Source organism: Rhinopithecus roxellana, chromosome 5 (genome assembly GCF_007565055.1).
Source record: "Rhinopithecus roxellana isolate Shanxi Qingling chromosome 5, ASM756505v1, whole genome shotgun sequence".
Taxonomy (NCBI): domain Eukaryota; kingdom Metazoa; phylum Chordata; class Mammalia; order Primates; family Cercopithecidae; genus Rhinopithecus; species Rhinopithecus roxellana.
This window is the reverse complement of record NC_044553.1, coordinates 164,185,670-164,201,390: the sequence shown is the minus strand read 5'-3', so window position 1 is coordinate 164,201,390 and position 15,721 is coordinate 164,185,670. Positions and strand designations below refer to the sequence as shown.

At 66.2% G+C, this 15,721-nt stretch overlaps 1 protein-coding gene across 2 annotated transcripts; it reads right to left on the bottom strand.

Moving 5' to 3' along the window:
- Positions 1-6,128: 6,128 nt before the first annotated feature.
- CRIP2 (cysteine rich protein 2) lies at positions 6,129-11,752 on the bottom strand. Of its 2 annotated transcripts, none has more exons than XM_010376907.2 (8): positions 11,598-11,752; positions 7,820-7,914; positions 7,674-7,731; positions 7,342-7,482; positions 7,191-7,259; positions 7,019-7,113; positions 6,773-6,830; positions 6,129-6,681 (listed from the first exon to the last, which is right to left on the bottom strand). In XM_010376907.2, the coding sequence occupies exons 1-8, from the start codon at positions 11,638-11,640 to the stop codon at positions 6,614-6,616; spliced, it is 627 nt and encodes a 208-aa protein (XP_010375209.1). In that variant the 5' UTR covers positions 11,641-11,752; the 3' UTR covers positions 6,129-6,613. The 2 variants fall into 2 exon arrangements, with proteins under 2 accessions (XP_010375209.1, XP_010375210.1); XM_010376908.2 differs by lacking the exon at positions 11,598-11,752 and adding an exon at positions 8,884-9,231.
- Between the last annotated feature and the right edge of the window lie 3,969 nt (positions 11,753-15,721).

Below are 15,721 nucleotides of genomic sequence, written 5' to 3'. Positions count from 1 at the left end.
CCCCTCATTCCCAAGGGACGTCCCCGCCTCTGCTAGCTCCTCTGACCTCCGCTGCTCTGGAAGGTCCATCGGACCGCAGCGGGAACTCCCAGCGAGGAGAGCTGTAGCTTGAGGCCCGATCGGCTGCAGGGGCTGGGGTTTCGGCCGGCAAAGGAAAGTTCAGCCACCCCCAGGCCGGCTCGGAGATGCTCGGGCCGGGCGTAGGGAGGGGCCCTTATCTCTGCGGGAAGCGCCCAGGGAGGCCAAAGCGGTCCAAGTCCGCTGCTCAGTTGAGGCGGAGGATGGCCCCGGTGCCAGGCGGAGGCTGTTTGCCTCACCTGCCCCCGAGATTCAGGAGGGCCGAGGGGGCTGCGCTGTCCTCGGGCTTTGGGGTCAGCCCTCCAGCTGGCCGGCCAGCCTCAGGAGGGGTCCGGGTCACCGTCAGCCCTTCTCCTCCCGCTGGGCAGGGGAGCCCTCTCTCTGCAGGCCTTTCACCTCCGTGCTGCGAGGAGCCTGTGCCCAAGCTCCCACAGCATAAGGGCCGTCCTGCCCTTCTTCCCCACCCACCATCCCTCCTGTCAGCCATGTTAACCAGCGTCCTTATCTGCCCTCGATCTCCACTGGGCCTGTGCCGGCCCTGTCCCCGCCAGGGGTGCTGTAAAACATCGTCCCAGGCCCCAGGAGCTGCTGGCCTACCCCTGGAGGGCACTTAGCGCTAACTGCACCTGTGATCCCAACCTCACCTTCCCTGAAGCCCACCGCCCCACTGTCAGCACCTCGAGGCCTGCACTGAGAGGAAGAGAAACCACCTGCCCTGCCCTGTTCGCCACCAGGCCCCCAGCTTGGGGAGAGGGCTGGGGTCTGATAGGACTTTCTACAGGGGCCCATCGGAGCCCTCCCCATCCCCTGTTCTGAGACCCCTCAGAGGTAAGGTTTCCAGAGCAGGGGTGCACTCCTGTCCTGCAACCTTGGAACCCCCAGCCTCCAGCCCATGAACCTTTAAACCCACTCTCAGGTCTGGGCCCACCTGCCATCTCCACTGAGTGTGGGGCGCCGTGGGACAAACCTGCAGACAGGCAGAGGGAGAGGCCAGGGGAGCCCAGACAGTCTTGGGGGGGCCGGGGGCTCTGTCACTGCACTTCCCCTGGGGTGTGCGCTGCCCACAAGCCCCAGGGTGCCCAGCACCACTGTCCACACCCCCACTAGGATGATGTGCTCCGGGTGCAGAGGTGCAGGGCAAGTGCCTGATGCACACGTGTGTGCCCGGTGCCTGCGGACATACCTGTGTGTGGGCGTGTCCATCGGGGGTCTCTGGGGTCCCCACGAGTGTGTGTGCGGTCCCTCTCGAAGTTGTCCGCCCATATTTCTGTAAAGTCCCCGCCCCCAGCCCATCCCAGCTCCTCGCCCAGTGACTTGCAGCTCATGTAGGGACATTAGCCAGGGCAGATGGGGACAATGACCCAGTCCTTGTCCTCCCCTCTAACCACCCCCCAGGGATGGTCCCTTCCCCCGCACTCTGGACTCCAACCCGCCCTGCCAATGGGGGAGCCCCTCCTTGAAAACCAGGGTGATGAGTCCATTCCTGGCCTTCCCTGCTGTTCTTCCTGTCGCCATGGTCACGGGTGGGGTGGGGGCAGGATGCCCTCGCTGTGGGGCCGTGCCTTCTGTGTTGGCTCACAGCAACTTTTCCAGATACTCAACTCAGACACCCACACTCACACACACAGATACACACAGACACATGCATAGATACAGGCACACACTCACACAGAGATAACACAGAGACACACACAGTCACATACACACTATCCCTGGAACCCTCCCTAAACTTCAGCCACAGACTGATGTGCCCCTCAAACCCCCTTTCTCCTGCGCTCCCCATCCACCCTGTGCTCTGGGGGTGGGGGGGGCCCTCATCAGCTGCAGGACCCCAGCTTCCAGTTCCTTTCTCCACCCACACTCCATGTTCAGGCCATCCCACCTCCAAGGCCCACACCCATCTGAGCAGGTCAGGGTCCTGCCAGCTTCTGCGACACACTGCCCCTGACCGGCCCCAGCCCAGGCACTAGGCCTCCGGCTTTGTCGGCTCCCCTGGCTCTCACCTGGCGGGGGATGCCGCAGGGACCTGGGGCGGGGCACTGACCTGGTCCATGGGGCCAGCCTGACTCGGGCCCCCTGGGCTGGCTGGAGACCCCAGCCCCTGCCCCTCTCAGCCCACTCTGCAGAGTCCTCGTGGCATTTGTTGCAGGAACAAACAGAGGACAGAGTGGTCGGGACAGGGACACAGAGCTCTCCAGCTAGTTGCCTCAGGCTGCCTCTATGCCCAGAACATTCCACCCTGCAGCTGGACAACAAGAAGGCCCTAGACCTGGAGGTGGTGAGGCTGCTGCAGGGTTCCAGGTGCATCGCCGAGGCCTCCTTTGTGTACTCAGCCCACCCTCTGCACACATCTCTGAGCTCTGGCCTGCTCCTGCTGGCCCTCTGGCTGAAGCCCATAGGGGATGGGGTGCGGCAGCCTGCAGCCAGGCCTGGGCTCCAGGAACCAGGGTGACCCAAGAGGCAGGGCTGAGCCCCACTGTCCCTGAGGAATCCCACTGTCTATTTTGCTCCTCTCGGCCCACAGCCCCTTCCTCTGCAGACTCAGCTTGGGGACTCGCCTTGAGACCGCCCCTCCTTGTCCTTGGAGCCCTCCCCACCACCTCCCCTTGCCCCATGCCCAGGCTGAGGGTGTGGGCAGGTGTGAGGTGCCCTCCTGAGGCTGCAGGCCAGCCAGGCCTGTCCTGGACGCTCTGCAACCAGGTGCCCTGCACTGCCAATACGCGCGCCAGGACAGCGCGGAGCTGGCAACAGGAGCCTCCCCAGGGCCCACCTCCCTGGCCTTCCCGCTCAGCCCAGCTGAGTCTCAGATACTCCCAAGTTCCCAGGGTCTATTTTCAGCTGCTTGTCTCCCGGGACCCCCTGTCTGGCCTGTGGTCTGGCCCTAGTTGACTGTGCTGAGCCCAATGGCCATTCCTGCCCTGGGCAGACCCAGCATGGGGCTGGGATGGGACAGGCTTATGAGACAGGCCCCTCCTGTCCTCCGGGCCTCACCTCCAGTCCCGAGCAGGTGGGAAGGCTGCCCGGTTCCTCCTCTCCCAGAGCAGACATGGCAAAGTGTGGAAGGAGGGGACTCCCTCAGCCAGCCCTGCCCCCAACAGGGCTGCACCCCTGCCTGGGCTCCAAAGACCAGCCAGATGGGGTGCCCCTGCCCTCCTTCCCCTCCCTTGAGACTGGGTCTAGCACCCAGCATCCTATAGTCATAGCCCAGGAATTCCAGAGGCTGGAATTCCAGCCTCCCCGCCTGGTAGCTGGACCCCACACCCCGACTGGAAGCCCATCAAGCGCTGGGAAAAGTGTGGCCCACACCTGGCCATCCTGGTCCCCAGCCTGTTCTTGCCTGTGGCCAGCCCTCCATGGTCCAGAGCTAGGGACCCACAGCACTGGGTGATTTCCTCACATCCACCTCTCTGGTGGCAGGGGAGCGGGGGTACCCAGGGCTGATGCTGTGGTCACTGGCTCGGGGGAGACTGGGCAGAGGCTGGAGGAAGGGTGCTGGGGGTCCAGGGCAGGGGCCAGAAGTGGAGACAGGGGTAGTTGCAGGCTGAGCTGGCCCCACAAAGATGCCTGGCTGGGGGCACCAGTGAGGTCCCTACCAGCCCAGGTTGGAGTGGGGAGTACCTTGGAGGGGCCTGGCCAAGAGGCACAGGAAGATTGGACAGTGGAGGTGCAGACGGGGAGCAGCACAGCTCAGCTCAACAGAGTGCCGGGGTGTGAGCTTGGCCCCACGGGGGCACCAGGGCCTTGTGAACCCCTGGACTCGGTTCCCAGGGGTTCTGAAGGGGAGGGATGGAGCAGATAGCATTTCACAGCAGCCTCACTGGCTGGGCATGGGTCCAAGTAGGAGAGAGTGAAGACTGAGGCCAGAGCAGCCCCCAAAGCAGGGACAGAGGAGGAGGAGGCATGCCCAAGGGCAAAAGAGCCCACTCCAGATTCCCCTTCCTTTCAGGAGATATCTGGGTGGGTCTGTGGGCACCCAAGGAAGCACCTGCCTGGCAGACGGCTGCAGGCGGATAGCTTCCTGGAGCTGGAGACACCAAGCGAGCCCTGTTAGTGCCATGGGCACCCAGCCAACCCCAGCAACACCGCCCAGCGACGACGCCGTCCAGACAAACAGTAGCAACAAACCGCCCCGGTTTCCATGACAATGACTTGGAAACAAACACGGCAGACAGGCGTCATCCAACTGGCCCCGCAGGAAATGGTCCTGCCCCAGCCAGACCTGGGGTCGGGGCTGCTGCTGTCCCTGGCGGGGTCAGGGGCTATCTCTGAAGGAGACCCCTTGCCTACATCATCCCCACCAGGGTGGTCCTCCCACCCTGACCCCCACCGCCGCCCGGGTTTTAGGGAAGGGCACACCACCCACCACTCTACAAGACATAGTTTCCACTGGAGGCTCCCAAGGGAGGGGGAGTCCAGCTGAGCCCTCCAGTCCCTCCCCCACCCCACCCTGCCCCTGCCCCGCCAAGCAGAAAGCAGGAATTTCCCATGCAACCCTGGGAGCCCGCAGCAAGGGTGGAGACAGGCACTCCGGGAATTCTCAATTCTCCCGAAACAACCCCCCACGTTTGAGGAAGCCTTGGCCTGGTAGGAGGGGGTGAGAAGGGGAACCGTCCCAGCCTCTCCTGTGAGCAGGGGTCTGGAACCCACCTGATCCTCCCCCTCAGCCTGGGGTTGGGGAGTGGCCGTCCCTTCCGCGACGTCAGGCCCTGGGGGTTTTGGCCAAATTCCAGGTGGGAGGAGACGCTGTGGCTGCACTGGGTGCCCGGCTGGAGGGTAGCTGTGGCACGGCTGGACCCCGGAGCCAGCCCAGGCCCAGCCAGCCATTCCTGCCAGGGCATGGATGGCTGCTCTCAGGACAATGGGTTCAGCATCCAGGCTCAGCTCCGTCAGAGCCCACGGGCTGGAGAGTAGCCAGGCAGGGGGCTGTGCCAACCGCTGGGGGCAGGGAAGAGGCATAAAGCCCTGGCCACCCTGTAGCACTGGGGACAGGGGCCTGGAAGTGGCCAGGTCTGAGTGCCCCTCACCGCAGGAAGGGCTGAGGCATCTTCAGTGTGGTACCAGGAGCCGAGGAGCATAAACCAAGGTGGGGAGTCCAGATGGAGCCAGGACAAGGCTCGGCCACTGGGGAAGGTCTCCACGTTTCTGCCCTGTGCTGCCAGAATGGAATAGTGCGCCCTCTAGTGGGAACCCGAGGAGTGGCGCATAGAAAAGTCGGGGCGCCGGGCGTGGGGGAGGAGCCGCAAGGGCCCCTGGCTAAAAGGCAGAGCCTGGACCATGAAGACGACAGGGGCGAGTCGGTCATCACTAAAACCTTCACCAGAACACCTGGGCAGGGATTCTATCCCTGGGCCACACCCCAGGCCAAGGCAGGCCTGTCCACAAAAGCCTGTCCGTCACCCTATGGACAAAAGCTGGAAACAGCCACACTGAGCCCCTCCAGTCCTTGCTCTGACCACAGCCCCCAAACCCTCCTGCGCTTCTCAGTCCAGTCCTGAGCTGCCAGAGACCCCTGCTACACCCACCCTTCACCAGCTTCCCCATTCTCTGCCCAGGACCCCTCCTCTGGTCCCCTGCCCCCTTCCCTCCACGGCCACACCCTCTGCTCTCAGGGCTAACCCCTCCTGCGCTTCCCAGGCTCCACAGACCCAGGCAGCTCCGGGTTCTCAGGTGTGCTGTTGGTATTTTCAGGGTTCCAGGTTCAACTTTCCCCCAGGGCTCTGTCCCCCATGGATCCCACCCTCACTTGACCCTGGCCAGGACCCTGGCCCCGGAATGCCTCCCACCCTCCCTACCTCCCCACAGCCTGGCATTCTTACTGCCTCCCCATCTGGGTGGGCACCACCACCCAAACCAGGGACCACGCTGCCCGCCCCCATCCCTCCCTCCTCCTCAGAAATATCCCAGGGCCCCACCTCCCACCATCACCCTCAGGAAGGAGGGCCCACGCCGACTAGCAGCCAGGCCCAGGGGCATTGGCTGGGAGCATGCATGGGTCGGAGAAAGGGACCCCAGTCTGGGACTTGCATCCATCCCACAAGCGGAGACAATCCTGCAATCCTCAAACCGTTTATTGACAGCACAAGGCTCAGCAGCAGGTGAGCCACGTGAGGGTGGCGAGGGCTTGTGAGGCAGTGTGGGCACCAGGCAGGGGATCCCAGAGGCAAACCCTCTGCCAGGGACACGGTGAGGGCGTGGCCGTCACCCACAAAGGGAGCATAAATAACACTGGCAGGTGGGTGGGCAGCAGGAGAGGGAAGGAGAGCTGACAGTGCCGCAGGGACACGCAGGGCTGGCGGGAAAGTGCTGGAACAGGGTCACACGGGGATTCGGAGGCACAGACACAGAAGGGGTCATGGGACGCCCAGAGGACGCCAGAGGGGGCAGACACACCACAGACTCAGGGATGGGCATGGCGCTCTGCCCGTGGCTGCCCCTCCTCCAATACTCGCCCTGGGCTTGCAGGCAGGACTGGGTGGCTGGGCACTCTTCCAGCAGAGCCAAGCAGGGGGGCCCACATCATGAGAGCCGCTGCAGCCTAGGGCTGGACCTTGCCTTCAGGGTCCCGGTCATAGATGTAGCTGCCCACCGCGCCGGTGTTCACTCCTGTGGAGGGAGGCCACTGGGGTGGGTGGGAGGAAGAGTGGAGGGATGGGGCGGGCAGGGAAGACACGCTGACCACCCTGGCCACACTCACCCTTGGGTCCGAAGAGGATTCCATAGCACGGCTTGTGGCAGTAGGGCTGGCCATCGTGCTGAGGCAGAAGGTGGGTGCTGAGGAAGGGGTCCGCAGACTCCCCCGACCCATAACCTGGAGGCTTCCAGGGACAGCGCAGCTCCCAGAATTCTGCACCTCCCACCCCCCATCCCTTCCTGGAGCGCCTCTCACCCTCATCCCCCCGTGCCCCTGCCCGGCCCCCAAGCCCTGTCGCGCTCCCCTCACCTCTGCGTGCCCACCGGGGGTCAGTGTCTTCCCGCAGCGCTCGCAGCGCAGGCAGGGCCGATGCCAATCCTTGCCCAGAGACGTCACCTTCTCAGCTGGGAAGGGGGAGGAGTGAGGCGGAGCCCCGGGGCGGGGGCAGGGGCGGGGGTCCGGGGCCCGGGCGCGCACTCACCGAAGTACACCTTCTTGCTGCAGCGCGGGCACGTGTTGGGCTCCCCGGTGAAAGTAGTGACACTGGAGGCTGTGGGCGCACGAGTCAGGGAGGGGCGGGGCCGGGGGCACGGGTGCCCACAACCCCCAGCCCCAGCCCGCGCCCAGCCCACCTCTGCTGGGCCCCTTCGGGGGGCCGCTCGCCTTCCGCTCCTCCGCTCGGGCCGCGGGGACCTCGATGGGGCCGGTGACCTGCGGCCCCTCCGCCAGGGGCTTCTCGTAGATGTAGGAGCCCGCGCCCCCGATGTTCACGCCTGCAGGTGGGGGCACGTGGGGTGGGGGCCGCGGTCACCCAGCGTCTCACAAAACGGCCCGCTGGGGGCTGGGGACTGGGGGCTTTCCAGGGTGGCGGGGAGTCTGGGCCGGGATCCGCAGCCCTCCCCAGCGCCAGCGCCAGGCTCCTCCCGGCAGGTCCCAGGGCAGGCCAAGGGCAGCCGGGGCTCACCTTTGGGTCCGAACAGGGTGGCGTAGCACGGCTTGTGGCAGAAGGGCTTCCCGTCATGCTGCGCAGAGAGGCGCGCGTCAGGACCCTGCCCGAGGGTGGCGGGAGTCGCGACCCCACCCCCGCCCGCGCCGCACAGGGGGGCTCACCTCGGCGTGGCCCCCAGGCGTCAGCGTCTTGCTGCAGCGCTCGCACTTGAGGCAGAACTTGTGCCAGTCCTTACCCAGGGAGCTCACCTTCTCAGCTGAGCAGGAGAGGCGGGAGGGGGGTCAGGGCCGGGGCGCGCCCCGCACCCCCTCCGTCCCCACCTGGCAGCCACCACTCCAACGCGCTCCGGGGGTCCCGACTTTCAGGATGTCTCCGCCAGGTGCCTTCCTTCCACCTGGCAGGCCCTGCACCTCCTTCTGAGACCCTTGTTAGCTGGGTGCCCCCAGGTCCTGCTCTCCCTCTGGGTCTCAGCGCCCCCAGCCCTGCAACTCGCTAGAGCCGCCTTTGAGGAGGGGCCGGGGGCTGCCCTGTTAATCCCCTCAGTGCCTGCAGTGAAGGGGCCTGTGCTTGGGCCTGCCCCCGCTCAAATACCTGCCTCCTGGACACCCGCCTCACACCTGCCTCCCACACATCTTCCTCTCACGCACACACCTGCCTCCCACACACCTTCCTCTCACACACACCTACCTCCCCCACACACCTGCCTCCCCCACACCTTCCTCTCACACACACACCGCCTCCCACACACACCTGCCTCCCACACACCTTCCTCTCACACACACACCTGCCTCCCACACACACCTGCCTCCCCTACACACCTGCCTCCACACACACCTGCCTCACACCTGCCTCCCCCACACCCTGCCTCCACACACACACCTCCCCCACACACCCACCTCCCACACACACACACGCCTCCCCCACATACCCACTTCCCCCCAAACCCACCTCCCCGCACACCCGTCTCCCATACACACCCTTCCCCCCACATACCCGCTTCCCCCCCACCTGCTTCCACCTACACACCTGTTTCCTCCCCACACTTGCTTCCTCCCACCTGCCTCCCACACACACACCTCCCCCCACCTGCCTACTCCCCCACACCCACTTCCCCCACACACCTTCCCCCCACATACCCGCTTCACCCCACACACCTGCCTCCCCCCCCACACATGCCTCTCCCCAACCTGTCATTCCCTCAAACACTTCTCTTACACTCACACACCTGCCTCTCCAGTGCACCTGCTTCCTCCACACATGTGCTCTCCCTCCCACACCTGCCTCGCACTGACATGCCCCTGATCCCCACCAGTTGGGCCCTGATGGGGCTGGCAGTGCCCCGCTGCTGAGTCAAAGGTGCGGCCCCAGAGCCTCCAGCTCCCTCGTGGGAAGGCCAGGCCCCGTCCCCGTGGGGCCTCCAGGCGGGACCCACATCTGTCTGTGGATTCCTTGTCCTAAACACTGAGTTCTTCCCCCACCCTAATGCCCCTGGCTGCCACTGGCATGGAAGATCTGAGGCCAGCTGCTGAGGGTCAGGGACCCTCCGCCGCTGCCTCCCACCCCCGCACTAGGGCTACTTGGCGGCTTCCCGGTGGACGGAAGCAGAGGCCTCCCCAGGGAGCCAGGCAGGAAGAGGTGGGGAGGGTCAGGAAGGGCCCAGCAGAGCCGGAATTCTGAAGGGAAGGGGACAAGCTGCGGGCCCTGGGGGGAGGGAGCATGCAGGCTGGGCCCACCCTGTCTGGCAGAATCTGGCCAAGCCCGTCAGGCGGCCAAGGACCAGTGACTCTCCTGGCCCCCCTTCTCAGCAAGCGGCCCAGCGCCCTTTGTCTGGCAGATATCGGGGAGGGCACCTGGCTAGGGTGAAGCCCACTCTGAGAGGTCCATGGGTGCTGCTCCTGACAGTGAAATGGGATCCCCCAGGTGGCCTACTAGGTAGAGGGCCGTGAATGCTGGCTCTCCATGGCCCTGGCACAACCCTCTGGGCACGGCCAGGGCCAACCTCCAGGACACCAGCCCAACCACAAGGCTGCACCAGCTCAGAGCCCTCTGCCCAGAACCACTTCACTCAGGAAGCTGGGACACACCAGGGCAGGCAGGGGCTGGCTGCACAGTGGGCAGGCATGTCCCAGCAGCAGCATGGAAGTCTCGATGGCTATCGGCCGTGGCAGCTGCAGCCCAGGGCTGCCAGCACTCCGCTCTGGCCAGCTCTGGGACGTGGGCCAAGTGGGGGCAGGGAACTGGCCCTCAGACCCACTGGGTGGGTCGATGGCCACACATTACGGGGTCCGAGTAGGGAACAGAGAATCGATTGGGTCTAATGGCTCCGAAGAAAACCAGCTGCCCACCCTGGCTGCATGGGCTCTGGGGCGGCATCCTCAATGTGCTCTGACATGCCAGCCTGGGTTCTACTCAGGTATAAGTTGCTGGGGCAGCCTGGTGTGAGGGTGGGCAGGATTCTGGACCCTCGCCCTCACAGTGCCTCCCAGGCAGGACAGAAGCCAGCTGGGTCTGAAGCGCCTTTGTTTTCCGCTGAGAGCCTCGGCCGGCCCGGCAGGCAGAAGGCCTTTCCAGGCTGTCCACAGGACTGTTGGCCAAGACCCTGGAGAGCCCCAGGCTGGCCTGGCCTGGCCTGGGGCAAAGTCATGGGGAGCTGGACTGCAGGAGGGCCCTGGGGAAGGTCTCCCACCCTAAGCCTTGCAGAGACAGCCCTCACTGGGACAGAGACTGAGGGCTGAGCGGGCTCCAGGCGTGGCAGCCGGAAGCCCCTCGGCTCCCCGCCACGCCAGAAGCACTCCAGGCCAAATCCGGTCCTTACCCTCTGGGAACAGCAAAATACAACCTCCCCTCAACCCCCTCCAGCCTGTGAGCCCGGGAAGCCCAGTGGCGGCCTTCCCAGCAGCCTGGCTGCATTCTGGGTATGGGGCGACCGTGGCAGGGGCCCTGTTGGTCCCGGCCCTCCTCTCTGCTTCACTAAGTCTATCCCCTAGTGCAGCAGCTGGTGGGTAGGTGGGCAGGGACCTTACCACCCTGAAGAAAGCTGGGCAGGGAATCAGCCAGGAGGAAGGGGGTAGGAAGGGCGCATCCAGGCCCAGGGAGTGAGTAAGCCCAGACGGAGAGCGCGCCTGGGGGAGGGGCTACCGACCGAGGGCCGCCCTGTGAGACATCCCTCCTTCCGCCACCACCTGCATCCCGTCCAGGGCTGTTCTGACCTTGAGGGGGCAGGGGTCCTGGGCACCTGGGCTTCTTGAGCACAAGGTCCCTCTCAGGTTCGCGGGGACTCTTGTGTCACACCCGCCCCCACCCTACCCCCGTGTGAAACTCCTGGGGGAACTGGCGCCAAGGGAATGCGTTGGGACAAGCAGGAGGTAGAGGCCAAGGTCGCCCCCGCTTGGACTGAATCCCAACAGAGTCCAAACCTGGCCCAGCCCAGCTCGGCGGAGGCCAGTGGGAGCTGGGGGGGTCACTGTTCCTGGCCACGTGTTCCCGGGGCAGCGAGTGTGGGGGGTCCAGGAGAAAGGGCCCAGGCCCACGGGGTCGCGCGGGAGGCACCCAGGACGTACTGCCCCGCCCGGCCCCGCCCCGCCCCGCCCCGCCCGGCGCCGTCCGAGGAACTGGGATCCGGGATGCGTCCGCGGATCCCCGAGCGCTCCCCCAAACACCGGCCCCATCCCGGGGGACTACAAGCCCCGCCCGGGTGGTCCCTGCCCCGCCCAGACAAGCGGCTTCGGGGTTCGGGTGTGGCCGCCCCCGCTTTCGCGCAGCCCCACCCTTTGGCTTCAGCCGCGTGGGCAGCGCGGCCAGCCAGGCTCCGGGACGCGCATCCTCAGGCCGGGGCCGGGGCCGGGCGCACCCCAAGTTACGCCGCGGCTCTGCGGCGCGGGACTGGCCGCGAAGGGCGGCAGGATGCACCGAGCGGGCCGGGAGCGGGAACGCACTCACCGAAGTACACGGTCTTGTCGCACTTGGGGCATTTGGAGGCCATGGTCGGTGCGCCTGGTCGGCCCGCGCCCTCCGCCCGTTCTCCTCCCGGCCGCAGCCGCCCGCGCCCAGCCCCGCCTGCCCGGCTGTCCGCGCGCCCATTGGCTCCGCGGATGGGGCGGGGCCTCGATAACCCGCCCCCCGGGCCGGGGGCCGCCTAGGGGCGCCGCGGAGGCGGGGCGCACCTGCCAGGGGTGGCGGGTGCGGGGCAGCCGGGCCAGCTCTGGCGCCCCCGCGCCCCTCGCGCCGGAGGTGGCGTCTACGGGGGCCCGCCGGGGCGACCGCCGCGCCGCCCGCGCCCCGGCTGTTTCCATGGCGACGTCGGGGCCGCCTGGCCGGGCCGTCTCCGGGGCTGCGGGCGGGGTGTGGGGAGCCTGGCCCTCGGCTCGCGGGAAGCCCTGGTGAGCTGGGCCTGGGGGTCCACCACTCCCGGCCCTGGGCGCTCAGGCTGCGCTGCGCCGCGGGAAGAGGCGCAGGCTCCGGGAGAACCCCACCCCCACCTCGCCGCGCCCGGCGCCGGTCCCGCTTCCCTTTGTTGCTCGGTTTCCATAGCAACAGTCGCGCCGGGGGAGCGGAGTCGGATTCCCGGTGGGCACGGCCCTTAGCCCTGTCCGGGTCTCCGTGTCCCGCTCCGCCCCCTCCGCGCCCCGCCCCAACACTGTCTGTGGTGCTGAAGGCTCCTTGGGTGGAGGGCAGGGCTCAGGAAGGAAGGCGCCGCCACCTCCAAAAACAGCGCGAGAAGCTGCTGGTGGGGGGTGTGGGGAGGTCTACGTCTGCCTCTGAGGCCGGGAAGGGGCGGCGGGCACCAGCGCCGAGGGTTCCGCGCTAAAGGCGTCCACCCTAAGCACTCCCACCCAGGGGGCGGCCGGGGAGGCGGTGAGGAGGTAGGAAGGGAAGGAGGGGAAGGAATGGGCGTGCCCTCGGTTCCCCTGGCTGGGGCTGACACTCCAGTCCCTTCTGCCGCACCGCCCAGGACCTGCTGCGGGCCTCGGGGCCCAGGGCCTGACTTCGAGGGGTCAGGCGGGAGATTGAGGGGTCAGCCAGTCACCCCACCCCCACATCCCGCCTCTGGCCTCCTCCCAACCAGGGCCTGCCTGACCACTCCTCACCACCCTGCCTCCGCCCTAGAGCTCCCTGGAGCCTGCCTGGCCCCAGTCGGGGGAACCTCCGCACCCACAGGCTTCCTGGTGCTCTGTCCCTGTGGGCTCTTCTCTGAGCCTACTGGCCCCAGCGGGGCAGCAGAACGTGCTTGCTGGGCAGCCGACTCTGGACACCCTTCCCTCAGTGTCTTGGAGGCTGTGGGCTGGACACGGAGACCTGCCTGCTTCCTCTGCCTGGTGCACCAGGCATGTTTGTGAGCCAACGGCCCTAGGCACTCCTGGCTTTCATGGTGGCCCTGGCCAGGCTCCCTGTGGCAGCACCCTCCTCCCTTGCGCACACACCCTGCAGCCACTGACATTTCCATGGTGACAGCAGGCCAGAAACATGCCCCCCGCCCCCACGCCCGACTGACCAGCCTGACCAGCTCCCCCTCTGCACTTGGGATCTGTGCCAGCCAAGGCAGAAGATGGCAAGGAGGCATCAGTCAGTACATTTCCTAGGCAGTCCTTCCTCCCTGGCAGGCCCAGGGGTCCCTAGGGGTCCCTCACAGCAGGACCTTGCCCAGGCTGGATTCATGGACCCACTGCCAGACCCTCTCCAGCTCCCTGCCCTGTTCTGCCCAGCTTGGGAGCCTGGGGCTAAGCCATTACCCTCCCTGACTTCACCCCACCTCCGCGACCTGTGGCACTCGCTCTGGAGAACAGGGCTGACTGGCCACAGGGGTCTTCTGGAGGGAGACCACCGGCTCCACGGTCCCCAGCCCTGCCCGAAGAGTGGATGAGGGTGGAGGCAGGCCCCTCCCAGGGTGGCAGCAAAGGAATGGCATTTGGCACTGGCCAGGTGCCCTGGAGACACATGGAGGGTGGGGTGGGACAGGGAGTGTGCCAGCTGCTGCACTGCCCTCACCCCAGCCACAGTCCCTGGGCAGCAGCCAGAAGCTCCCTAATGCGATGGGGCTTGTGCTGGGCCTGGCAGGCAGGGGTCAGGATCAATGGGTGCAGAGCAGTGGTCTTGGTCTCCACTTCTGAGGCTGCGGTGGGTCACAGGCAGGGGCAGTGACGGAGCAGGACGAGCACGAGTGGTGAGGGGGGGCACAGGACACAGCGGGTGTGAAGGGAGCTGGCAGGGCCAATGGCTGAGCGTGGGGCTAGGTCACGCCCCTGGGCCATAGTGGTCTGGTGCCTTCCGCCATCCTGTGACACTGGCAGATGGCAGCCCCCTGCCACTCAGCTCCACTGCAGGGAAGCCAGGCTGGGCTGAGTGGTGGACAGAGGCCCTAGCAGGGTGGAGCGGAGCTGGCAGGACAGGTCTCCAGGCATGACAGCATGATGGCCTTGCCACCCTGAGATGCCCCTGGCCCTGGGGAGCCACAGCCCCTGTGGGGTTGCTGGTGCAGGGAGCAGGCTGTTGTCCCATCAGCAGGTAAGGGCCTGGTGAGGACAGAGCAAAGCTGGGAGTCCCCTTCATGGCCTGGGCACCAAGGCCAATGCTCCCCCTGGCCCGTGCCCACTCATTTCTAAGTCCAGGTTTAGACCCCCAAGCAGCCCAGGCCCCACCCAGCACAGGTGGCCAGAGCTTGGCCCTGTGAGGGTGCTGCAGCCTGGGTGTCTGGCTGGGGAGAGTGTCTGGGGTGGGAAAGGGCCCCACTTCTCAAGGCCTCCCTGCCCTTGGGACAGAGCCCAGGACCTAGGACACCTCACAGCCCACATGTTGACTCTAGAGCAGGACAGGCCCTGGGGGACGGAAGAGCTGCTGAGGCCAGGAACCTCACAGGCAGCACTGGGAGGCAGGTCCTAGGCCTGGGGAAGGGAGAGGGGGCTGGGGTCTTCACTGAGCCCCTGCTCCCTTCCTCCAGTCCCCCAGGGTTGGAAAAAAGCCTCAGAGGGGGCTGTGGCCTTCATGAGGTCAGGGACCTGATTTCCCAGCCCTCTAATGACGCACTACAGACAAGTCCTCAGGCTGTGGGGTCACTTGGATGCAGGCTGCAGATTAGAGTTGGCTGGTGGGGGCAGGGTGGCGGGGTGCCAGCAGCCCAGGGAGGGTGGGTGGGACATGCACTGCAGCCGAGTCCCCGACACCCAGTCCTGTCACTGCTGGGCCCCAGCACAGGCTCCCATGGGAAGCCAGGACGCCCCCTTATCTTTGTCTCCTGGGAGACAGCAGAAGTGGTGTCTATTTTAATTCCGTGGCTGAGATTTCCACATGACAGGGCGCCTGGGTGGGCTGGGGGAGCAAAGGCACAACTCTGGGGAGACAGAGGAGCCACTCTCCCTGAGAGAAGCCTGGGCGGACCCTCCTGGCCGGCTGAGGTGGCACGGCCAGAGGGGTGGTCTGGAGCCAGGTTATCCTCCTTCTGGTGGCCCGGCCTGTACCTGTCCCTGGGCCTGCAAGTCGGGTGCTGGAGGATGGGCCAAGCAGGATTTCTGAGAATGTGCTTGCTGAAATCTGAGCAGATTCTTACTGTGGAGAGTGCACACCTGCTTGGGGGCCACAGCTCTGGGCAGAAACGCTTGGGCGGCTGGGGCCAGGCTCTGTATGGCCAGGAGGTTGGAACTCCGGCTGGAGCACTCCAAGGCCTCGCTGGCCCAGCTGTGCTGGTTGCCCTGGTGGGAAGCCACAGGGTCTTCGGCAGGGCCAGCTCTGCCTGGTGGGAGGCAGTCCCCGGCCCAGCACTGCTGCAGACACAGACGCACAGACGGTTTCAGCACAGCTCCACTGGGGAAGGGGGCTGGGCCCTGCGACTGCTTGCTGCCCCCTGTGGAGGGCAGAGAGCACTGCGCCAGGCCCCCGCAGGGGAAGGTCTGTGGGCAGGTGGGAGAGGAACAGAGCCCAGAGGCTGGGGTGGCTCTCCTGGCTGAGGTGGCTCTCCAGGGGCCTCCGGCTCCAGGGCAGAGCCACAGCCTAGGGCCGCCCGATGCGGGTGGGGAGCCCAGGGCCTGAGTCAGGGAGAGGGACTGGGAACAAAAGACACAGGGAAAGACGGG

What these genes read in the sequence shown, in the direction of transcription:
- CRIP2 (XM_010376907.2), bottom strand. Translation starts at nt 11,640, where the DNA reads ATGGCCTCCAAATGCCCCAAGTGCGACAAGACCGTGTACTTCG. An exon ending in CGCCTGGGGGCCACGCCGAG is followed by an intron (nt 7,732 to 7,819) that starts GTGAGCCCCCCT and finishes CTCTCTGCGCAG; the next exon opens with CATGACGGGAAGCCCTTCTG. An exon ending in AATCCTCTTCGGACCCAAGG is followed by an intron (nt 6,682 to 6,772) that starts GTGAGTGTGGCC and finishes CTCCCTCCACAG; the next exon opens with GAGTGAACACCGGCGCGGTG.